Source organism: Poeciliopsis prolifica, unplaced genomic scaffold, assembly GCF_027474105.1.
Source record: "Poeciliopsis prolifica strain line A6 unplaced genomic scaffold, Auburn_PproV2 SCAFFOLD067, whole genome shotgun sequence".
NCBI lineage: Eukaryota > Metazoa > Chordata > Actinopteri > Cyprinodontiformes > Poeciliidae > Poeciliopsis > Poeciliopsis prolifica.
In genome coordinates, this window is record NW_026562442.1 from 38,316 (window position 1) to 64,719 (window position 26,404).

The following is a 26,404-nucleotide window of genomic DNA, read 5'->3' on the forward strand; positions in this document are numbered from 1 at the left end:
TGAGTCATAATGAAAGCATAAGTTTATCTAATCCACTGTGGCTTTTATATCTGATGTCAAGTTCAGCCTTAAGACCAAATAAAAAAAAAATACAGCTCTGGAGTGATTTAACTTTCAGCTCTTAGCCTCGATACAGTTCAGATTAGCAGAGTTTTATTTCCAAATTTAGGTGAAGGCTAATCAAAAAATTAGCTATTAGAAATTCAAATCCCTTTCTATCCTAGCAGGAAAAAAAACATGCTCTTTTTGGAGAAGTAACAAGATGGACATGTGGTATCTTAAGCAGCCAGTTTGCTCAATGATTCAATAGTCATCATTTTAGTAATTTCCTAGCAACAGATCTTATGAATGATCCCTTAAGAGCCTTTATTAAACCAATAGAAATTTTTCTCCTCATTAGAATAATATGTTTTTTTTATGAAATCTATACCCTTATGTCTTAAAAAATGTCAGATCTGAACCTTTGTAGAATTTGATATGCATGGATCCATGAATATAGAAATGAAACCTGCCTCTGGTGCAGTTTGCACTGCTGCAGCTGCTCACCCTCTGCTTCTCCTGGATTCTTCCACTGGACTTCATTTACAATTTTAACTTACTGAAAAGCACAAGCACTTTTTGCTTCAATAGAGAAATGTGTTTAAAAAATGTAAGCAAAAAAAAATTTGACAATTAACCGTCCTACCAGCTCCCACAATGATGACCAGATGTGAAAGGCCAAATTTGATCATTTTTTTTATCATTTTGGTCTCTTAAAAACAGTAGCTGTAGGTTTTCATTTATGTCACTTCCATTCATTTTCAGTTTGTCACTTACAGCTTTTTAAATAGTCTACAATGAAACAAGACATTCTCTGAAATCTTTAATACAATCGGTGTTTGTTTCCAACAAACACGTCAGCATTATTGCAGCGCCATATTTTGAGTTTTGAGAAGTTTTCAGGGGGAAACAAGGAGACAAATCAATCATTCAGTTTGTAAAGCAAATACAAACTGAACATATATTTGCTTGTTTTGGGAATTAAAATGCTATGAAGGAGGTCTGTGTGGCTCCATGAGGAAATTCATTCCTAAATATTTGATTGGCAACATTTGCAGATTTTATTTCTCCTATTGCACCAAGCCATAACCCCTCCCACCAATTTAAATGAGTTTGAACAGACTATAATATCACCAGTACCACCAAAATCACTGACAACAAAGTATGAGTAAAGCCTGACCTGTAAATTACATAATGCAACTATAACCCGGCTTTGACCAGCTTTTCTTTCCTCACTCTGCTTTGCCTTTATCCTTTTCACCTTTCCTCCAGCTCTTTTTCACACATGTACCTATTAAGCACTCTCTTCTTTGCATTTGCTTGAAAGCATGCACACTACTTACACAACCAACAAACGAGAAAACAAACTCCCTTCCTCTAAGACCTTTGTGAAGTTCCGTTTCAAGGTGATTTCTTTACCAGTGCTCAATTTCTGTCTTGCAAATACACACACCTTTTTTTTTAAACAGTGCAACGTTTCTCTCTCATGTGGATTGTTGTTTTGGACAAAAAAAGGAACTGGGAGGCAGCAAAGAGCACCGGTTTCTACAGCGTGACCTCCAGTTCAGTGATGAAGGAGTTGCTTTTGGAGGCCTGTGCTGCGTGAACAGCACCAGCATAGCGGCTCATGATCTTATTGGATGAGCATGTGTAACTGGTCAAGGCGTTGTGGCCTCCCTGGAGCCTCCTGCCAAGAAGTAATGTCACCATCTCTGTTTAGACATTTCTCATTTCTGCCTTTAACAAGGGCAAAGTACAACATACTAGGCCGCCTTTGTCTCTGTCACACACACACACACACACACACACCCACACACACACACACACACAACACACACACAGACAGTCTATTCTCACTGATGTAGCTGTCTTGGCATCAGTGTAGATGTGCTTACGTTACTTGTAAGAACACTGGAAGGAGTGTTTTCTCTTGAATGTTGCTCTTGGTTTTCCTTTTTTCCAACAAATTCTCGTTTCTGCTTCCCCTATTGACGATGAGTGGATCAGTGTCACTTACTGCCTCCCAGATATGGCTTGAATTCCAAAAAATAAGTTTAAAACAGCCAGTTGCACACCTTCAGTCAGTCAATATTAAGAGGTTAGACCAAATGGCTCCATGTCGGACCTGGAAACTGAATTAGTCTGAACTATTTGTCAGAAAAGCGTGGCAGGCTGCGGTGCCAGAGCATCAGTGACGCGCGAGCGGTGAGGTTCATGACTCATCTCTGCCTCATCTCGCCCTACCGACATGCATTTGAATAGGCATTGAAAACTACTGCATAAAATGCAACTACCCTTCCTTTTCTAATTGAACATATTTGCTAGAGCCTGAATTTATTAGGAAAAATCATCACATCACTCTGTAGTCAAAAAGACAGATGTTTAGTTTTGGGCTGAGATACCGCGTGGCACAAACAGGATGCGTCATATCCAGACTTTAAAACTTGCAAATATGCACCAATTAAAACATGAAAGAAGGAACTGAAATAGATTTGGTCTCATTATTGTTACCATTTCCTGCAGCTTCTCCATCTGCGCCTGCATCCATCATGGCTTAGTCGTTATCCAAGACATATTTTGATTAATACTTTAGTTGAGAGAATACACACATTTTAAAAGCATTTATATTTTTAAAACTACCAAGGCAAAAGATAATTAATATTTTCAGTTATCTTATATTATCCGACCATTATCAAATATAAATTATTTTGGTAATCCCAGCTGACCGAAAACAGGAAACGTTTGGTCTGATTTATTGTCAGGAACTGAGAAGCTGCCGTCTTTTAATGCAGTGTATGAAAATATCTGTTTTAACTACATGTGATGAATTGGCCCGCCATAAAGTCGACCTCTTTAGCGCCACTGAAACTCTTCTGCATCCCCAGTGTCCTTGCAGTTCAGTTAGTGAATAATAGGGACGCCTAAACAGAAAGGATTAATCACTTTTACAACCCACAAACTTTTACTTTCTTATTAATAAAACATGACTTTTTCTATTGAACTGTGTTAAAACGTATAAAATTTAGTCTCCTAGTAAGATTTTATTTCTGCTTTGGTGAGACTTGTACTGTTCTAAACACTTGTAGCTATACATTTATTTTTAATATCCCCACCACCAACTACAAATGTTAGATATTATTCTTTTAGAGCTTGTAAATGCTGTAAAAAGTGAAACTTGACCTTTGCGCTGACATTGGTCATTTTATAAATTCACCTCATTATTACAGATACATTATGCATGCAACCCACAGCTCTTCACTTTAGCTCTGATTTAATCTTTCATGGGAACTCTGGATGCTAAGAGTCTGGAAGGCTCAGCTGTCCATGTCAACACCGTTTTTAAATGCCAAATGGTCGAAAGCATGTGAAGCAGTGTATCAGTGAAAAGGCTGACATTTCTGAGAAGGGATGGAAAAATAAAGGGTCTTCCACACTATGGGAATGTTGCTGTTTTTGTGGCTGTTGATTGGAGAAATTCTCATAGTTAATTTTAAGCATGTAGTTTCTGTAACATGTGAACGGATCCAAGAAAGTGCAGATTTCTTGATGTGCTTAATGAGAATCATCATGTGACAGAACTGTAGCATCATGAGGTACAGAAGTCATGCATATCACATCTGAGCAAACGTTAAAATTAATCCCTCGGGTCAAAAGCTCATTGTGCTGTTTATATAAATATCCTTTTTATCATATCAAAAATCTTTCCAGGAATATTGTTTAGTGCTGCTTAGCAGCATTTATGTAATTTTCTTTTAAAAAAGAAAAAAAAAACAGTGCTTCAGGGGTTTTAGTTCAGTATTATAAAACGATTCTCATTCAAGATTGCTCTAACCATTAAAACAAGATTCCAACAGCTTTTCTCGCTGAGTTGTTTGTCTTCATGTGATATCAGACTTAAATTGTGTAGAGGTCACGACTTCGTCTCTTGGATCTCCGTAAAAAAAAAAAATGTTTTCTTTTTTAAATTGTATGTCATTTTACTTTAAAACTAATAACATTTTTTATTCCAAGGCAACATGAAAAGTTTAGTTTCATCTTACGTCACCAGTCAGAAATTATAAACAAATAAAAATAAATTCAAAATCAGTGTAATAAGTGAATAAGATTTCATTTACTGTGAAAGAACATGCCATACACATGGAGTGGTTTGTAAAATCAAGGTTCAAAGGTTGCGTGACAAACTGACACAGAAACGACACACTCCTGTGTTATTTAGGTGTGTTCTCTGCTTCTGGCCCCATCCTCTCTCGTCCTTCCCATTTTCTCCACTCCCACTGTCCCCTGAGGACGGGCTGCTCATGTCCAACTTCACAAACAAGCACTTACAAGACAAGAACTGATCGTAGAGGGAGAAGAAGATGACAGATTGGGAGCCTTTCTTAAGAAAACTAAAGTGCAAAGTTTAAAGCTGTAAAAAAAACTTCTGGAATTTGTTGTTCAAAGTAGACAGAAACATGTTTTCCTATTTTATTTGTAGAATCTGTAACATTAGTTCAGCTGATTCCTTCAGTGCTGTATGGACAACTCTGCCAATCTTAGTAAGTCATAACAGCTGCCAAGCCTTACATTTATAGCACAGATTATTTTATTCAAATTAAGACTCTAAAATCTTTTAATAATTTAATTTTTTTGAACATTTGTTTTCTTTTTTCTCTCCTTCTCTCCATTCACTCCATCCGTCCCGTGGATCCACGTTATTTCTCATCAAAGGTAGATAAAAAGTATTATAAAACAATTTACATAAATGACCTGCATACAGCACCGTCTACAGTTATTGGCACTTCTGGCCAAGATGGATTTTTAAAAAATCAGTTAATCTCTAATTAGTCAACTGTAGTGGAACTGATGTCTTTCTGTAGTTCTCTAACAGTGATTGTTGGGTAATTTTGTTTCTCTTTGTGATGGCAAATTCTGGCAAAAACAATAAACCCAGAAATAAAAAAGTAAAGCGCCGGCTTCTGGTCTGCTCTGATTTGCAGCTCCTGTTTGGATGCGAGCAGCAAAAGTGAAACTTAGAAATAAAACAACAATAAAGCTGTTGAAAATCCAAAGTCATCAATTGTGATATTTGCTTTGAACTGTCCCTGTAACAGCTGCAACAAACCTAAAACCATCAGCAGATCTTTGACTGTTTTTAATTAGCAATTTCCTAATTCTGCTTTTGTGTGCTGCTGGAAACCTTTGCGCAATTCTGCCATCTGGTGGCCAAAAGGGGCATCACAGTCAAAAGAAATCAAAAAGTTAAGAAAAGGTAAAAATAGAAATCAATAACGACACATAGTTTACTAATTAGGAAGCAATTTTATACTGTATCTTTTGGCTGTTTGTAAAGAGCTAATATTTGTTTTTATTGAATCAATAAAAAGTAGAAAAAAAAAACAAATTGCAGCTTGACAGAAACTGAAATATCTATAATTCCCAAAGCTAATAGCAAATACAAGAGAACCTTAAGAAAGTAAAATATGAAGCAGTTAAGGAATTATAAAAGATTTATAAAGAATGCTTTGAAGAGGGATCAATTGACTTAAGTTTTCATTTGTTTAACAATTAAAATTAAAATTAGACAGTTGTATTAGCAACATTAAGGTCCTTTTTCATTTTGTACTGTCTTTCCCCCATCAAAGTGTCTTAGTGACATTAACTTCAGGACAATCTGCATTCAATTTGATCTTCTTCCTTATTTCTTAGGAGATCACAAATCCCAGAAACTTGAGGAAAAACTTCTGTGTTAATCATTAGCAATGATGCGCTTGCCATCACATTCTCCAGATTACATAAAGTGGCTGTAAAATCTTGCCCAGCAGGTGGTGGTGTTGAACAAGACATCCGCTCAGATTCTCTGCACACCTAACCTTCATTTCTGCGATAAAAGGAGCTGTTTATTCCCCAACATACTGCCTCACTCCGTCTGAGTCTCCTCAAGCATTTATCAAACGGATCTGTTGATCTCGTCAAAGGGAAACAGCCTGTGATAATTCTTGAAAGTAATTCTCTTGACACTTTAAGCTGCAGAAAATGAATTGCCTCTCCGCTACTGTGCAAATCAAAGCCATAAATCACAGGTCATTTGTGTGAGCGGACTATTTGTGAATTCATAACAATAATTATCAGGTGAGCAGCAACAGCCACTGTCAATAAAAAGGGAAACTGATGCCTTTCTGCATCTATTGTTCGGAGGTGTGATTGTTTTTGAAACTGCATGAAAATGCTGATAGGTAGAAGGAGCTCTAACGAGGTTTTGTGCTTTAGAATAAGATTGTTTGGACTGTCAGGATTGCTAATTAACGCTGGTGATTACCTGTAAGACAGAACTTGCACAGGACGGATGGTCCATTCAGAAACACTGGGTTCCTTCTTTGTCTAACAGGTTTGTTTCCCATCCTTCAGCTCTGCTGTGATTATTTCTGCAGCATTTATCTTCCCTCCTAATGATGTCTACGTTATTTAAGGACAAACTTTTAACTAACCGTGGCTGTGAGACTTTGGTTTTACTTGTGTGAATTCTTCTCACAAAGTTCTCATAAAAGTTGCTTTTATTTCCGCTCTCATCAAGCACAGCCCCTAAATATTACAAGAGCTCAGTTTAAACCCTTTTTTTCATCTTCTTCAGAACTTTAACCTTGTTTTCTTTGCGCTCCTATTGCATTACTTAACGAGTTTCAGAGACACAACTGATGCAGAAGTGGCATCGTATGTCCCAAAAGCGTGGTTTGCCATTAAGCGTGAGCAGCAGCGGCGGCAGCAGGATTCTCCACCAGGCTGGGGGCGGTAATGAGAGAGTTATGAGATTGTTCCTTCCTCCTGTGTGGCTGGAGAAGACTGATGAGTTTGAACTTGCAAATAAAGTAAAAACAATCAGGGGAAAAACGGGTGGGAGGGAGAAAAGACGCACATCTAGCGAATAAAAAAGAAAAGCGCTCGTAAATGCTGGGAAGATTGATCGTGTCAATATCGAGGTCATTGTGTGGCGCGGTTTGTTTCTATTAGAGCCTCTCAGCTTCCAGGTAGATACAAAGACTCCCCTAGTGACTAAAATGTGTTTCTCTTACTTAGTTTGAACCTTTAATAAATCAGGATTTATGACATTCAGCACTAAAATGTGTTTGGAGAGAAGATGTCAATGACTTCAGTGATGTTTGCAGTCCAGGTTTTTAGGTCTTATTTGGATTGAATGCAATTACAAAAATGATCGCACATTAAACAATGTTATATGTGAAAAATGGAGCAACCATTGTTTTTGTGCAGATTTTCTAAAGAGAAGAAAAACATGAGGATTAAAATTAGAGAGTGATAATTCTCCACAATAAGGTAGGTTAGTATATGTCAGTGTTCAAATTAAATAAACAGTTTGAGGATTTAAACAATAAAATATTTGTTTACAGCTGCTTTTCAACAATTGAGAGCACTTTCCCAGAAAATAACCAAGTAAAGGCAATTTTAGAATAAAACCACAATGAATAAATAAAAACTATTTTTAAAATTGAAAAAATTTTAAGTGGTAAAAGAAATTAATTTGAGGTTGATTTTCAGCACTGGAATCTCTAAATTTACTTTTGTAAAATTCTACATTAAATGTATTTAAATATTAAATCAGCGCCTCCTCCACTCCTTTGCGGGTCTCGTTTGCAGAACTGAAGTGCGTTCGCATCCTGTGCCCTACGGCCTGCAGGAATGATGTGAGGATGCTGCTTGGGCGTTTAGTTGGATTTAGTTTCTAGTATCTGAGAACAATTATACGTCCTCATCATGAACACTGTTAGTTATTTTTGCTCAGGACAGCATGTGGGAGGTATCATCCGCCCCCTCAGAGCTCTGAGCGCTGTCAGCGCACTGCATATTTGTGCATTTATAAATGCTCATTAAAGCTCTATAATGTCTCCAGTTAACCTGCCAACCAACTTGTCATCACTGTGGTGACTCCCAGAAGTGCTGCAGAAAGGGCTTTCAGGTATGGAGAGCTTTGCTGAGGAATGTTAATATGTATGACGGGTCGGCTCCCTCAGAGCAGCCTGACTGGCTGCAGCACAGGCTCTCGGATCCCTGAAGGCAACCGGCTTATCTGTGTGAAGCTTCATTCAGGCAGAATCAAAGATTCAAATTTGTGTGTGATCTTAACCAGATATATAACCAAATTAGAGTTTGTGTTCATTCCAAGAATGTTTTTCCCCTTAGGTATTTATTAAAATCTTTTTTTTTTTCTTATCAGTCAGCTTGAAGTAGTATGTAAAGTGGTGTATTTATTTAGTTTCCTGCCATATTTGGGTCAGCAGAAGGAGTCAACTTGAGAAATCTGCAAATTATAACATCTTGCAAGACCAATTTCAGGGCTTGAATATAAACTGATCTTTATGGATGAAAAATATTACTTTATTTACACATTTTTGAAGAAAAAACACCTGGCTCTATGTCTGCAGACTTTAGACTTCTGCATAATGCTCTTAAGCTTTCTTCTCTTAAGTCCTCCTCTATGAATATATCAAATTGGCTTTTAAATGCATGATTTTTTTTAAACCATTTTGGGTGAAAATTGAAGTAAACAAGAGCAGACAAGTTTTTAAAACTTTCATTAAACTGTCATTACAAAAGTGCATTTAGCTAAAACAACAAATTCAAACATCCTTTTTTCAGCGAGTTGCTGTAATATAACTGGTGCAGTAATTACTTTTTAAATTTGACAAGATTCATGATTTAGTTTTATTTTTTACATCCACCTTCATCACACCAAATATTTTATTTAAAGTAATTTAATTGTGATTCAGGTGAGGTCAGGTGAAATCCATTCCACTCAATGTGAAACTAATAGTATTGATTAATAGGACCTCTGATGAATTAGGTTGGTCATTTTTAAAAGGTTGAATATTTTAGCAATTATTTATTTTATGCAATTTTTGAAATTTAATTGTCATGTGGAAATCAGTATTTATTGCAAATGTGTTTTTTTTGTAAAATATAAAAAAGCCAAATTATGTTGTTGATTATGAATAGGTTTTAAAAAGGATAAAACATCCAATGATGTCAATACTTTCTATATGCACTGTATAATATTTAGACCCTATTTAATCAGATCCACTGATGAAAGGGGTCAATTTATATACATCCACTCTGCATCAGTGACTCAGAGTCTTTCTCCATGCTCAAGATAGCTTAACATCTTCCAGATATTACAAGTCAGCACATACTCATGAATAACTACATTTTAAAAAGTGATATGACAGCTTATTCTCTCGACTCAGCATGTTTCTTTGGAACTGCTAAGCGACACCTCATCCTCGGTCTCGCTTCCAGTGCCATGTAATTTTACTGAGACATGATTGAAAACCTACTACAACTCTCTCTGCCAAACTCACTTTGAGTTAGAGTCATTGTATGTGTGTTTGTGATTTTAAGTATAAGCGAACCACTAGCACAGTGGGTAGTCCTTAAAATCTAAATATAGCACTATCAAGCTAAATATAACTGCTTCAAGAGTATTGAAGCCAATTTAAAACAGACACAATATGTTTGTTCTTCACTTGCCAACATTTTTTTTTAAAATAATTGGCTGGAAACCTTTTTGTTCCAGTTTTCTTTTTGTAGTGGGGTTGTTTGTCTCCCTTTAAGCCACGTGAGTCAGATCCGTTTCCTTTGGTACTTGTGGTCAGGTACTGTCCCTGGTTTTGGCCAACCAGGGACCAGCCTGATAAACCCTGACATGACCCTAAACACTAAATATAGCAGCAAGTTTGATTCCCCTGTTGCCCGTCCCGAGTGATTTTTAAATCCTGTCAAAACCTTTCTCCATCTAAACTATATCGTACAAGAAGGTTGTTTACAAATGACGACCGGCTGTCAAAATCTGTGCCCAGATTTCAATGAGAAAACATGTCATCAGTGGTTCTTTTGTAGCTCTGATGGAAACAACTGATTGATATTCAAACTGTAAATGGAGTCAGATTTATGTAAACAACTTGCATTGAAGCTACACTAACATAAGCTTGTAAATGTCCACTTACTGCAAAACGCAACATTAAGGAGGAGCCAGCAAAGATCATTCCTGGACTTTGGCATTTCTTTAAAGGGACTTCAAACTAAAGCAACTGTATGAAGAAAAGATTCCAGTAGTTTTCAAACTATAACAGTGTTAAACTTTAAACCCTGAAGCCGTAGCTAACTACAACAACAAAGTGTATCAGCTGAATTATGCTACATCTTAGCAGAAAATGTTGTTTCTCAGTATTTCTTTCTGTTGTATTTGAGGAATAAAATCCCTTTGCCTATGTCTCTGACTTTAGCTTCACGTGTTTTCCTCATTTTAATCATCTTAATTGGCTTCTTTATTTTTTCTTGCTTGTCTTTGTCCTTCCCCTTTAGCACACATGCTTATTTACAACAAATTCTGGGTGAATTCACCTCTCTGGTAATTTAATTATTTATGGATTTGCTTATTTAAACCTTGATCATTATATAAGTTAGGGTATTTACTGTGATTTTATTCACATATTGAGTTATTTACAACTTCAATCAGCCTGTTACGTTTTATCATGATGTATGGCTTATATTTGGTTGCTGATTAGCTGAGCTGGTGTTATTTTCATAATCCATCACAATGATGTTTCTCCTTTTATTCTAATTTATCAGTGAATTTAAGTCTTGACAATTACAAAAACAATTTGTAGAGTATGACGTTTTTTGAAGGATTATTCACAAATTAGTGCACCACTCACAAAAGCCAAAGTCAAAAAAGTTTATCCATTTTCTATAGTCACCAGTTGCATGCAGTGTTTGTGTGGTTCAATACCATTTTATTACGGGAAACCACTTTAGATGTTTGAAAAACGTCTAAAGTGTTGCCTTTTTTTCTCAAGCAGTATTTTATTGCATTTGTTGAATTGTATTGACTGCGGCAGATATTTTGTTCACTCAGACTGTATCCTTGACGATACCTCCCCAATGTTTCAGCTGTGACAGGAGAGGCATGGCATCCATTACAGCTGTCTGCCCACACATCCCTTCCGACACGATCAATATGCCTCTGCTGCTCTGCTTCAGGCATTTGTTTCCAGAAGCCTGTACTTTAGGGAAGGTCTATTACTGAAAGCTGTGCATATAGTGGAAGTTTTTCCTTTTCGTTTATTGCAGTAACCATAGCTGACTAAAAATAACGAGAGTTGGTGCTGCAGGAATGACGTTGCTTCTGGAAAATGTTGTTTTACCCAAAAAAACTATTTGGCATACTAATTGGCATGAATAATATTAACAGTTTGTCCAATTTAGAGCAGAACATAAAACCCAATTAGGAATATGTGTGTCGGTTAGTGAAAGGTGACAATGTTCCAGAGCCTGTAATGATTTTCTGCAAGAGACTGAACTATGATGCAAGTTATGTACAAAGAAAACAAAGATTCCCTCTGAAAAATCTACTGCTGTCTATGTAAATTCTGAGTTTTTTGTCTCTTTCTCTGATCTGACTCCAGCTAGAAAAGGTTGTTGATTCACCGTTTGGATTCGCTGACAGTGAAACTCTCTTGGGATCTCGAGGAACTACAGTTCATGACTGCACAGCCTCGTCACCGTAAAGTACAAAGTCTCCAGTCAGCTTGTTAGCACGCTGTGTTCAACACTGTGTGCAAACTACGTTGACAACAAAGTAATCTGACTCTAACATATCACATTTTCCACTGAATAACTTGGGATTCCTAGGGGCTTTTAAACCATGCAGGAGAGAGGAGCGCTGTGCTTTTTTAAACAAATATCTAAACTTCATTAATGAAGTTTAGAAAAGAAGCAGAAAACAGAATAGATGGAAGTACATTGTCTCTCTGTGCTGTGCTTTGTTGAGTTTGGGATGATAAAAAATGAATTGGGGTTATGAAAGATTTTGCTTTGCTAAAAAATGCTTTGTTTCAACGTTTAATTCCTCATATTTAAAAGGTTATGGGCACCCTAGCAAAATTTAAGTTGATCAAATTGACAGAGGAATAAATTATTCAAGCAAATATTTGAAAATATCACACTTCTATTTTTTTTTGTCATTTTAACATTTAATGATGCACAGTACTAATTTTCTGCTGTATTCATTAGGAATAAAGAAACCTTAACTCTGAGTTTACCTTTTTTTTTTAGAAAATAACACCAACTTGTGTTTTCTTGGAAGATGAAGCTGCGATTGCTGTGTTGCTGTTCTCTGTGTCTCGTTTGCAGCCCATTTGCAGCTTAAGTGGTTTCTTGGCCAAACAGGCTCCTTGCTAAATGCTCTGAGAAACACTTACATGCAACACGGAAGAAAATAACACATGATCCAGATAAACAGCATTTCCTCAGGTAACCGCAGTCAAGCGTCATGTTTATATGTGGCGTCACGTCATTGTTCTGGGTCACTGCAGAGCGTTACTAAAAAGAAACCATTGACCGTATTTTGTTTTGATAAAAAAAAATGCTTTCTCCATTAGAGGAATATCAGGTTGGCTATTTAGATTAGCCCCACAAATGGCTCAAACACAGGCTTGTCAGTCAAAAATCAAATTGCTTTAGTTCTTCGATGGATAAAAGGCGCATATTTGTGGATTTTTTTCTTTAAGGATTTAAATGGAAGGAGAGATGAAGGCATGCATGAATTTTAATGAATGAAAACACATCTGTATTTGCACAAAATTCTCTGATTGGACCAGATGAAGATGAACTTTTAGAAGGAACATTTCTACTCAGAACTTGCATTCACTTTTTAAAATAGGAATATATTTTATTTTGCGTAATGCTGCATTAATGGTGTCAGTCTTTTTTGCCAAATGTAATTTATTATCTGTGAGGCTTTGGCAACTCTGAGAATCGTAAAACACAAAGCAGCGAGAGCCAGAGGAAACACTGAGAGGATGGAAAGCCTCCAACCAATGAGTGATGAGCACTAAGCCACGCCCACTGCACATCTGTATAATTACGTCATAAATCAGTACACTGTAAGCACAAAGAACCTTATGTAGTAGGAGTGCAGGAGGACACATTTCAGTATGAACTACACCTGAAAAGCTTTCAAAACAAAACAAGGTTGTTTTTTACATTTATAGAAAATATATCTGGATGTTTTTTATCTTTCTAAATTGAACCATAAAACTATCATTGCCTCTTAAATTCACAAAAAATCAGTTTATCTGACAAAAAATTATTTATGTTTTCTCAGATTTATCAACCTTTACCTTAAGTTGATAAACAAAGGTAGAAACAAACTTGCCATCAAATTAGAACAATGTGCAGTTTAGAATATTGCAGCTGCTGCAAATCTTTGTGCTTTCACCTGATTTTAGCCAATTTTTCCTCCTTCTTTCAAAGAAAATGAAATCATTTCCTGACTTTTTTTTATATGCATTCTTTTTAGATACAGTTTTCAGTCTTCTCTGCTTTTTTTTCTGACTTTGCAAATTGTGGTCCGTCTGTTAAGTTTATGACAGTTATTACTGAGCTGACCTCGCTGCCCTGAGGATGCCTCTGAGTGGACTGTCCTCAGATTTCATAAGCCAATCAGAAAGTCAGTGTCTCCTGTCTCCTGGCGTTTCTCCTGGCGTCAACAGATCCCAACATTGCGCTCTGCTAAATGACTCAAAAACATCGGTACAGTTATTTTTTTTAAACATTGTTAAAGTGAGAGCAACCCTTCCTCTTGTGGTTCAAGCTGTTTCATGAACAGCTTTTAGCTCATTATTTGACATGTGAGTGAATGTGTGTAGTTTTCTGTAAAGCACCATGGATGAATTTATGAGAGTGACATCATCTAAACTTTTGCTTCTCCTCTATAAAATGCTGGTAAGGCACCAAATCAAGACCATCTCTTTGAAGTCTAATCCAAAGAGTTACGGGTGAGCTTCAAGGTCAAACCACTCAATCTGAGCTGTGTCTAACAACACAAAATCAAGCTACAGCATGAACTGAAGGGCTTTTCCTTGACTTTCCTTTCCAGACTAAAGTGGATTTCATAACTCAATCACAGCTAATTTGATCAAATAGTTAAATCCCTCCTCATCAGCATTTAATATGAATACTTGAGTTACTGTGAATACTTCATTAAACCAAAGAAAATAATGCAATTGTGTAATGTAATTTGCTGCAGACATAGGAGTTTTAAAGTGAGGCTGCGAGTGGCATGTGGACTTCTAACACGGTTAAACATTTGACTTTGACTAGTTTTAGCAAAACAAAAATACATGTAAACATTTAGGATGGAGGCCTGTGAATGGTTTGAAAACATTTTAAACCCTCAACTTTGAAATCCATCTTTTATTCAACACAACAAAATTAGTCAATCTTAATTTTTCACACTAAAAAAACATGTAGGACAAAAACACGTTTGTAGTTTGTGTTTTTATGAAAAGTTTGAAACAGAAGTGGCCCACGCCATAAGCAAATCTTTCAAATGTAGGATTTATACAGCAGCACAAATCAACTCTAGAGTACAAAAAATAACAAACTACTAGCATTCAGAGTTTATCTGTGAACACATGCCACTGTTTTGCAGTTAAGAAGTGAGTCATGGTTAAGTTGTGTTGCAGGTCATTACCAAATCCAAATTGTGGACCTCAGATATCAAGTGGACCCCAGAAATATAAACCACTATTTCTCTATTAAAGCTCAAGGTTTAATATTTACCTTGCAAATTCTTAGTACCAGAATGTCTTCTGAGTATTTTAAACCATCTATTCCCTCATGCAAAATATGTATTGGCTCAAAACAAACAGAAATCTGACCCAGGAGTGTCTTCTTCCTCGTACCTTAAAATATTATTCTACTTTATCAAATAATGGGAAAAACAAACAAACTGGATTTTGTTTGTTCTGAAACAACAGTACATATTTACAGTGCATAAACAAGGAATGTGTGTTCTCCTAATTTGAGCGGCTGTGATGCTCTGACTGATTATTGGTGAAGCCTGAAGGGGGGGGAGGCGATAATCCGCGCACAGACGGAGCCATCGGCGCCGCCAGCAGAGCAGCTTGCAGCGGGCATGGGGAGAGCATGGCTCCGCTCGCTCCTTCTCTCCGTTCAACCCGCTAGAAGCCCACCGAGATTAATCACCTGCTGGTGAAGGGGGCGAGGTGTGAAGACCAAGGGATTTCCTCGCAGTCCCCTTCATGATCGGCGGGGTTGGTTCCCTCTGCGGAGCGCTGCGCATCTCGCCGGAGCTCTCTCTCCACCTTGTAATGTCAGGAGCGCAGCGTCGGGTCAGCGGCTGATCCGAGTCATTGTCTCGGATTGTTTTTCGAGTTTCCTTTGAACGATTTCTTCGTTCGCCTGATCAGAAGAAAGGAGGGGGGACGGATACGTTTTGGGTTGTTTTCTTCGTGGAGGAATTATGATTTTCTCCGATATGAGTTCGGGGACAAACTCCCCGAAGGTCCATCCACCGAATGGGACGAGATTTTACACGTTTCAGGCAAGAGAGCCGCTGGTTCCTGTGTGTCTGTGCGTCAAATTGTTTCTTCTTTCTGGTTACGCTAATTTAACTGTTTTCATTCTTTTAATAAAAATTGTGCATTGTTGTTTTAATATACTACTATGCAAGACTTTGTTGCAGAATTGTAATTGGTGCTCGTTGTTGATTGCGGGAATTGGCTTGAAGTCTGTAGTTGAAGTGAAGCCGGAAACATTGATTGGCTTTGAATTCACCAAAGTAAAACATGGAAATGATTGAGTGTTCAGGGTATTGTTTACAGATATGTTAAGATGGAAAATACAAGGGGATGCCTCATTACCGATTTGGAAATAATGATCATCTGCAGCTTAAGGATGAATCTTTGTGTGGTTTATTCTAACAATCGTCTTTATCCAGCTTTACTGCTGGTCCTGTTTTGGATTCTGTTTCATAGGAAAAGAAAACACCCCATGCAGAGCCCCACATTGATTTGTGTTTAGACCCTCTGTGCATATTTTAGTTCAGCCAGTGAATGCATGGCAATGAAGCTGTGTTGGGATATTGATTGTCTGCCTTACTCATGTGAGCAGGGCAGTACTTTTTGCTTCATTGTGTCAATGGAGCAAGAAAGGTGTTCTCAATATATAACAGTCAGGCATAACATTATGACTACCGGTTTTGGACCAACTTTTGCTGTCGAAACAAGTATTGAGGAGTGGATTTCACTAGAACCCTGAATATGTGCTCTGGTATCTTCACCAAGCATATTGGACGTTTAGACCTCTATGGATTTAACTTTTTTTTAATTCAGTGTATGTCTTTTATTAAAATCTATGAAAGTATGAAAGTGATACAAGCCTGTTCTGTAAGCTACTTAAAAAAAAAAACCCTGATGCATCGAAGCAGGTTTTTGTTGTGTTTTTACCTGAGCTTAAAATTTAAAGAAGTCAACTTTTTGTATTGCTCAGACAATAGATAGTTTCCAACGTTTGTGTGCATCTGGATTTCTCTTGAGCAGCTCTTAGGTTGAAGTGAAGTGAGGAACAGAGACTTCCTGAATTCCTGTAAACTTATTAGATATTTCTCAATCAAAGGAATCTTGTAGTTTCAGTAAATACCTCTAAGATCAGTGAAAGTAGCATTTTCTGCTGCCATTGATGTTCTTAATGTTCAAGATAATAAGTCCACAAAACATTGTTTAGTTAAATTTTTCTGTAAGTAAGATAGCTGTCCAACCAGTAAGTAATTTTAAGTATACACAGTTTCTTTGAGCCCCTCTCCATTTTCACCATCTTCAAGACAAACTAGCATTTCTTCAGTAAACATCTCCCTGGAAGTGTTTGTGTCCTCTTCTGATATTTTATCTGCCACATTATTACACATCAGCTGCAACAGATACAGGTTGAATCTAGTCATTAATTTTAAACCATAAATAAATGCAATATTTTACTTGCAGGCTTGTGGTTTAAAGAAACAACTCTGAAGGAATGCACTGAGTTGAGGGTTTGCACATCCGATACATCTCATCAATTTACCTGCATCACAATGGATGCATCTTACTGAAATCTGCTGTCAGAAAACCAATTACTGGACTTTAGCTGTGATGTTTTATTTGAGCCGCTGAGGCTTTTTGGGAGAAAAGTTGAGCACAGGATCTTATATTGTCATCAACCAACTGAGCAGATGCTGTTGTGGATAGTTTGATAAATAGTGGTTATCAACCTTTAGAGTATTAGTAAAATGTTTGTATAATTCATTCAGTCCTGATCTTACTCTGTTGTTTCTTTGGCAACCACAGTTATATACTAAATATGTTAGAACTGCATTTATGAACCACATATTACATATACTGTTTCATCACTGACTAGCTGGGAAAAGAAATAAGGCATGCTCTATTCCGATTTCTCTTATGTCTGAATTGGTCTGGGTATAGAGTGACATTCACTCAAATCCTGGCTGTGAGAGAAGGCTTGTTCTCAAAGCTCTGAAGGCACTGGGCCATATTAGCTGGCTCAGAGCAGAGTCTTAACTTCTTAGTTTCTTTGATGTGACACTAGTTCAGTGTTCAGAGACGCTGCTGCCTTATGAAGTCCAAGAGATGAGTTCAGTACATCTGCTGCAAGATTTTCCTTTAAAGCAGGAAGTGTTCATGTTATCTTATCACCAAAGAAAACTCCAAAGAAAATAGTGGTTGTTGTAGTTTAGCTGCTTTCATAGGTGGTTGGTGGAGTTCTGCTTTTGTTGAATGGATAAAAATCTAAATGAAAACTGTTCAATGGTGTTTTTATTTTTATTTTTTTTAACATTACTCTGCATCAGTTAAATAAAGTTTTTTTTTGCTGCATCTCAAAACATTTTCTATAAATACTCTACATATTAACCTGCCTTTCAGCAACACAATTACTGTGAAAATGTCATTTCAAGGAAGACAAAAGCAAAATCTTTCCATTATGTGAGGAACTTTCACTATCTTCTCTGATTACAGCCGAGGCAAAGTCAAATCAAAGTTAGGAGTCGACTTCAGCTCAGATTGTCAGATGCATATTAATCGGCGGTATGACTGTATATTACATGTAATTTTATTCAATAGATGAATAAAAGTATGTTTATACTTATCTGTACTGCAGTAAAACATGGCTGCCGAATAATTCTGGACTATCAAACCAGAATGCATTTGAGAAAGTGTCTTTTTGCAGTTATATATTGTAAACCCAACCATGTCCTAACACATTTAACATTAAAATTGTGAATTTTTTCCTTCCTTTAACTGTTCATGTGAAGCATTTGACCGAAAAGATAAATGGGGCTCCTGACCATGATGATTAAAATGTGCTGCTTCTCATTTATTTTGGTAATTCACTCCACATGGTGAGATTTATACTGAGGCCTATGCTGAACTGATGGAACATAATTCAGGAAGAACAGAGCTGCTTGTTCAGTGTTTTTGTTCTGCTGGGGAATGTCGCTGGCACAAACTGTGTTGGTTTTTACAGCATTGTATCACAGAGATCAGTGACTGTTTTAGTGATGCTATAATATAATAAAACAGGCAACTTTTTATTGTCCCACACATCTAGAGGGGATGCTGTATATTACAGGCGTCATGAGCTTGTGACCGTTTTTTCTCCATTGCTGGTTGGCATGAATTCAATTCTGAATTGAAATAGTATCAGGATTTTTCTCTGTAAATTTTATTTTTATTTTTGCAAAACATACTGTGCACTGTAAGTGACCCTTCTCCGTCCAGTGCATGCCAATTCTTAATCTAGGAAATCCCCCTGCTGCATTGCATAGTGACGGGACTAAATGTCAGGGCCTGCCCTCTTCTGTCTAACCCGTACGAAGCAGAACGTAGTGACGCCTGCTCATCACATGACATCAGAATGCTGCTGCAGGTTGATCTGCAGATGAGAAGCCGGCTTCTGTAATCTTTCCTGCTGGAATTTTATCTAGGGGTTTTCTTTTTCTGTCATTTTTGATCCACAACGAGAAAGTATATTACATGTAACTAGCTAAAAATACACAATAAGAACAAAAGGCATTAAGGACTAATTGGGACATATCACACACAGCCATGCACAGTTTACACACAGCTATGGGGGAAGCTTAGCACCCCTCACACCCTCCCTCCCAGCTGTTTTGCACCCTGCTCCACACACTCCCCTCCCCATCATGTTGCCCTGCCTGCTGCACCGCGGCGCATGTTTAACGGTACAAATGATGGGTAACAAAACGTTGGTTTGACTCATTTATACAAAAACTGCTTTTTTTCATACTTCACATTCAAATCAGAGATTTTGTTTTATTTTGACCCAAAATACAGATGCACATCTTTATTTTGAGTTTTTATCTTTCAATATTTTTTTCTTTAGGCTGATCTTTTTTATTTATTTTTATTTTTTTGAGTACGCTTCTGCTTTATGGCCTATTTTCTTGGTCTTTTTTTAATCAACCCTTGTGCATTTAAAATCTGACCAGGGCAGATGGGGAAGACTTTGACCCACTTTGATGGATTCATCTCCGATTAAAAGGATAAGCGTGCTTTCGAAAGCAAGAGCCCCCTGCATGTATACCAGAGGATGCTGTGGTGGGTGGGTTAGTGTCTGCATGAGGACAGAAAGACAACATCCTTTTCATCTTACCTGTGGTGTTTTATTTGAAATTATGTTTCACATGGTACATAAAATATCTATACCGAAATAGGAGTTCATTTGACATTCATGGTTGCTTTAATGGTCTAGTTTACTTCTGGAGGTGTGTCCTTGTCCATCTATCTTGGGTTGTTTCCTCCTTTGAAGCCATGAATTCAATTCATAACCCTGGTAAATTATTCTTTTTACAGTGGCTGAGAAGGCAGTGGTGCAGTTCTAGATGTTAAGTCATCATTCATGTAGGGAGATGTTGATCTTTTTGAGAGCGAACACAGAATAGACATTCCTGAGCTGGTGCGGGGTGAACATTCATAGATGTGTGTAAATACACACTCCAGGTCCCAGAAAGAGTTGAACAGAGTAAAACCAAGCTAGACTTCTCACTAGTCTCACTAGATTCTCGGAAAGCAAAAACCTCCAACATTGGTGCAATTATGATGTAATTTTCTGTCTGGATTACTGCAGAGGCATGTTTACGCTCAGGTTTGGGTCTTTTTCACTCTGTGGTTTGACAGAATGTGTATGTAAATCCTGAACTTGAACCAAGGCCAATTACTGTGTGCTGCTGTTTTTGAGAATGTGATACTGTAGATAAAACTGAACTAGACCGAAGGGAAATAACACCAGCATGTTATGTTGAGAGGAATTACGCAGAACAGATATACAGAGGAAATTGATATAATTTCTAATACAGCAATGATCACTAACACTCAATTCATGTTTCACCACTGATGATGTATGCTTTCCACAAGATTTAACACAAACACACACACCTTGCACACCAAATCAAATTTTATTTTATTTTTTAAATTCCCACCTTTTTTTTCTTTAACTGAAACAAAATCAGATTTTTTTGAGTGTTTAGATCAGTCAAAATTACCAACATGTTGCATTTACTAAATGCCGCAAATAATGAGAATCTGTCAAATGTAGTTATTATTGTTCAAGATAAGAAATCTGCATGTGTTTCCCAGTAATTGGTAGTAGCTCTAAGCTACAGTAGAATCCCTGATACCAAATCATGTTCATGTTAGAATGAGTAAAGTTTAGATCTAAATCTGATGGCACAAGGCTTGAATATTAACTGATAATAGACAAATTATCAATTTGGTTTTTCATGTTTTTTAAACAGCTAATGTAACAGTTTCAAACTTTATGGGAAACTTTTGATTGTAGGGTTTATAAATACCTTGTGTAGACAGAGACCTTTTCATACTGTAGTTTTAGAAAAAAAAAAAGATCACTTCCTGTGTTTTTCTTATTTTCTGTAGAATAGTCCCACTACATGTGCAGTAACTGAGGTCATTGATTTCCAGTTTTTCTTTCTCTCCTTTGTCTCCATGTGGAAAATGATCGTTCCCTCTCCATGGTGCTGAAACTGAAGCGGTCGTCCATGAGGCACTTCTCTATTTCCCTTTAATCATCTGACTCAAACAGGCTGTGTAATTCAAGCAGTGGGTGTGTGGATGTGGACAATCTCTGTCTCATTGTAATATACATTTCAATTTATATCAGTTTATTTATTTGTGGTGGAAAGATTACAATAAGGTCAAATCTGCTAGTCATGTTATATGAAGTGCTCATGAACTCTCGCCAAAGGAATTATTTGGGTCACATGTACAAGGTTGGAAGTTTGTTTTGCATAGCTGCCATCCCTTATTCTTGCATAAAACTCATGCGTTGTCTCTGACTGGCAAAGCTTTTGCATTCAGACTTGCTTGATTATTGATTGTCCTACAAGCTCTCTGAATTGTGCACAATTCATAAATAAACCTGGTTGAGTGCTTTTACCTGAACAGTGCTTGGAAATAGCAACAATATTAAAGGGCATCATTTTATAGTTTGTTTCCACTTCACCGTCAGAGTAACTCATTTATTGAAAAGCTCAGATAAGCTGGTCATGTTAGTTTTTAAAAAGTGTTTCTCACCCACACAGTGGGCTGTTGGCGTCCCTCACAGCCAGGCTCATAAAACATTTCAGTGTGCTGAGGCTTTTTTTAATATTCAAGTGGCAATAAAATCTTTACTCTAAGTTGCACCTTTAACTGTGGTTTTCTTATTTTACTGCTGCTATTTCTGTTAGTAGCTTTGTCAGATTGTGTGTGTTGGATCAAACATCAGACTAATTCCTTTCAAATTGAAGAAAACTCTAGTAATAAATTGGTTGTAAACAGTAGTTCATGTTGCCTGAAAGAATAACTCTGCTATATTTAACACATAATTTACTGTTCACTACATGCAATTTTTTTCCCATTTTCAGCTGTTGCATTTAAAACCCAGTTTTTATCTTGTACTGCAGAAGTATTTTATTTTAAGAAAACTTCTGATTCTACCTGAATCACTAACTTAAATGTTTCTGAGTATGACGTATGGCAATAAAAACACGTATGGCAATAAAAACATGTTTAGCTCACCTTCTCAGTCATTATAACCTGCCTCCTGGCTTTGTGTATCTATTTCTGGTTAAAAGTGTGAAGTCTTTAGTCTGGGGCAAGGATAGCATCCAATTTTATACATCCAGCTGCTACGAAGCTATATCCTGCTCCCTGCTGGAAATATAATCGCCGTGTCAAGCCAGTCGATACGTCAGCACACCAGAAGTAAAAAAAAAACGCAGAGGACTGCTGTTGCTTATTTTTCTGTAATGTTCTGCACCAGATCTGCTACCAAAACCTTTTACTCATCAGGTAAAAGCACAGCAGTGCCTGAGCAGCTCACACAGTCATCTGTGCATTTACACTCTTGTTCCTGTTGTCAAGATTTAGGAATTTCTTTGGTTGTAAAAAGTAACCAGACAGAACAAAGAAAACCTACAGAAAAGCATGAAAACTGCACATAAACCTCGAAAGAATACATCCTTGCACATCTTCGAATTTTATTGTGGGAATGTTTTGTACTTATTACAGTAATCAAATCTACTAGAAATAAAGACATTAATTAGTTTTTCTAAATCTGTTTAAAATGTGACACCTTGTTTTTAAAACCCTCTCAGGGTTTAACCAACAAAAGATTCAAAGAAAGATTTTTTTTTTTTTCAGATTATAGGATTCTAAAAGAAGAATTGGTTTTGGTAAATTCCTGTAAAATTTCTTGACATCAGTTTGGCATTGAAAGAGAAGGTTAATGTCAGAAGAAAATGGATGAATACAGCTGTGTGTCACCTACGCAAGAATAATGGGAGACGTCATGATGTTGTATATAAATTAAACAGAAAAGGACCAAAAAGGTTCAGGTGCAATGGATGTTCCACATGAATAGAAAGCCGAGTTTATTTACCAGTTAATTAGACTGTTATTCCATAAAGAGCAGCATAATTATGTGAAAAAATATTCACAGAAATATTTATGTTTCCTTAGAAACTCTTCTCAACTGACTGTTAGATGCATGAGTGAAAAAAAACAAACATATTAAGCGACCTATTTTATCTGTCATTGAATTTAAATGTATACTTTTTTTGTAACATTAAGCTGAAAGATTAGTGTGAAGACTATTAGATCAGAACATTATTGTCATAAATAGCTACATGTAATGAGTGACGTTTAGACTTTAATGGAGTGACTGTGGACATATTCTCCTCTGTCCTGTGAGATGTGAACTAAAGAAAACTCTGGCCACTCTGACGCCTTCAATGAAATTTTATTAGATTAACTTTCTAAGTTAGGAGCGATATAAATTTTTATTCCCTTTTATGATTTTGAAAAGTTTCAAAACCTTGCTATACCTTGCCCCAGGCCATGCCTTTTTAAGCATTATGTCATTTTCCAGTTCATGACAGGATTGATCTTAATGGGAGCAATGGGGTCAGGTGGTTGGAAGTGTGACAGAATCTACATTTCAATTTTTTTTACAATTCATTCAGCCAGAATTATGACACAAGCTTGCTGTTTTCTAGAAAAAGTGTCTGTGCTTCATCTGCAACCATCCAAGGGCCGCTTTGTGTTAAAATAAAATGTTGCATGAAGCGAGACTGGCTAATATGTATTATTAAATACATATGAAATGACCAGAACTTTAGTTGATCTAACAGATGTGCTGTCTGACTATTAATCACAACCCTCTCTGTTTTCATCTGTTATGAATCCTATTTGTATTCAGAGTTTGATTGATGCTGCAGGCCAAAGATATTGAGCTTCTCTCTGTGTCAGTTTAACTTTAGTGCCTCTGTCTGAAAAGTATGATCCAAACATGTGATCAAGTGCCTCTTGTTACTTTGCTCTTTGGTCTAAAACCGACTCATTACCAATTGCATTGTCACTTTCTTGAAAGGATGCAGTTGCTTGATGTTCAACATCAAAGATAACCTGCAAGTATGCAAAACTGAGTTCTTCCAGAAGATCTCAGTTTATGATTATTGCAATAATCAATCTGTTCAAGTTACAATAAACAAAGGAAAGGAAAGGTTTTCTCCTAGCTTTCCTTGGCTTGGGGCCTTTTGCATCAATCTAATATCCCTGATACCAACACAGAGAACGCCACTGACTCATGTCAGCTTTGTGATCTATGCTAAGTTGAGCTGACAGCTTGCTAGCCGTGGCGTGGCTCGGGCCAGGCCCTGCAGGCCATTCCAGTTCTCACTGGAGGAAGGAGCACCACCTGCCACATGAGAATCCCTTCGTGCAAAGACCTCAGCCTCCACTCTTGGTTGCTGTGGAGACGACAGCCGTGATTCATCTCCTCTCAAACTGGTGGAGGGGTTTTGCCACACCCATGGGTGTCTGGAAGGGAAGGGAAGGGAAGGGAAAAAGGGCTCACAGGAAAAGTGGGACAGAATAATGTGTTAGATTAATCTGATCTCACTACAGATTTTATATTTGGATGGAAACATTTTGAACAGGCATGTTGTTTGATTATTTTTGCTTCATACCTGTTTCACATTAAATTAAAAAGCAATTTACTTATTCTACATTTCCATGTTCCGTGTTTTGATTGTTTTCGGTTAAATTGTTCAGGTATTTTCTTCAGTTATTGCTAGGATTGCTACTGCAGGCTTTGGTCATGTCGTTAACAGATTGCTGTGGGTGCCCAAGAAAAGCACAATTATTGCTTAGGTTGCTAAATTATTACAGCTGGGAGTCGACTGTAACACAGATCATTATTCACCCTGCCAGGAGGCCTGGCCTGAAGAAAAGTTGCATAACTAGCATGCATGCATGCTCAAGCTGGCGATTGTAATTATATTGTCTGTTGAATTGCAATAGTAGTGTCTTTATACTGTTGACATTCAGAACTGATATAAATAAAACGTATGGGTAGAGAATAACTGATAGCTTGATGAAACCTGGTGATTTAAAGTGTATATTTTTCTGTTATTTTGCCTTATACAATTCAGCTAAAATCTGTGTAACAGAAAGTTTCAAAATATTAATGTAGCATAGCAGTGTGTTCTGGCATTCACAGAAGATAGTGTGTTTTTAACAGGAATCTACTGTCACAGTCAAATCATTTGTTTTATTGCTCACAATGAAACACAGGGTGCATCCTGACCCTCTGGAGGCTTGCTAGTGTTGTTATATGTTAAACTACGTATTCCTGTTATTAAAGATAAATTAGCTTGGAAGAATTATACCAGTGGTTTTTTTTTTTTTAATTTTAGTGATTTATCACTTTGTTTTATTCCGAAAATCGATACTATCTTCAGTTTAATGAAATAAACTCCGTGCAGGAAAGCTCTGGTAATTTCAGAGCACAACAGTTGCACAGATGGGTAGAGAGCTGCAACAACTAATACAGTCTCTTCTAAAAGAAAGTGAAAAACAGTTATTGATGAGGAAAACCCAATTTTAAATCTCGAAGTTCTATAAAACCATGAGACAAGAAATAGAAACTTTTTTTCAAATGTGTCTGTATAAACTAGTTTGGATGTATCCTCGTTTTCTTTTGAATATTGAGTTGTTTATTTTTTATTATGGAGACTTATCAAGATTATCTATTGATCCAACCATTGTAATAAAGAAGCATTTTGCTGTTACCCATATTCCCCCAACTGATTGAACAAAACAGCTTTCAGCTTGTGTCTGTGGTTCAATTTAGTTGTTAATTTCTTTCTATAACAAATGGGACTTCCTGTTTCACCAGCATGTTTTCTCCTTTTTATTGGAGTTCAGTGTTGTGCTGCATAAGACCAACTTTTATGAAATCATCTTTTACTATCACAAATGACAAGGAGCCTGACCCAAATCATCTTATGTCTGGGAGAGTTTACTGTATTATTGATGGCCATGTTTACCAAAGTGCTGCCTCTTGAAAATCCTGAGACGTGTGCTGTGACAGCCTCAATACATAAATCTGCTGTGAGCTTAGCTTGCGGTTAGAATGCTTATTGTATGTTGTGATCATGCATTAATGGCCAGGCTTTTAGTGTGAGACGAGAACAGGAAGCTGCTTCGCTTGGTTTCTGACCTCTTATAGGGAGCTTTGCTCTCTCTGTGCTTGCAGCTGCAAAAGGCAGCAAATCCATGTAATATGGGACAGGAAAACGCCAACATCTGTTAAAAAAATAATGATACAATAATCTTACCATGTAAAATAGTCCTAATGTTTTTACTACTTTGTGCTTGTTTCACTTTCTCGAATCAGTGACTTGGGATTCGCTCCACTCAAATATTTACTGCTGAACTTTTAGTTTGACAAGCTTCTTGCAAAGGAGCTATCAATGACATTTAGATGTCTTTCTTCTTTTTCTTATTTGAACTACACGATGGCTACTTGATACCAAACAAGAGATTATGTGCCACTTTAAAGTTTGTTTTTTAGGTACAATGTAATCTGACTAAACCTTGTTGGTATTCTTCAAAGTTGGTGAAATGTCCAGAGTAATGCAGTGAAAGTTTTTGCATGA

The 26,404-nt window shown here is 37.0% G+C and overlaps 1 protein-coding gene across 9 annotated transcripts in view; it reads left to right on the top strand.

Moving 5' to 3' along the window:
• ppfia2 (PTPRF interacting protein alpha 2) overlaps positions 1–26,404 on the top strand; it is a 107,131-nt gene that overhangs the window by 23,479 nt on the left and 57,248 nt on the right. Inside the window, exon 1 of one of the 9 annotated variants that reach the window (XM_055020367.1) lies at positions 14,991–15,436. The exons of 7 other annotated variants lie outside the window; for them this stretch is intronic. In XM_055020367.1, the coding sequence (XP_054876342.1) occupies positions 15,356–15,436 (81 nt within the window). In that variant the 5' untranslated portion in view covers positions 14,991–15,355. Of the gene's footprint in view, positions 1–14,990; positions 15,437–26,404 lie in introns of those variants that run through there. One more of the 9 variants, XM_055020368.1, reaches the window with a different exon arrangement.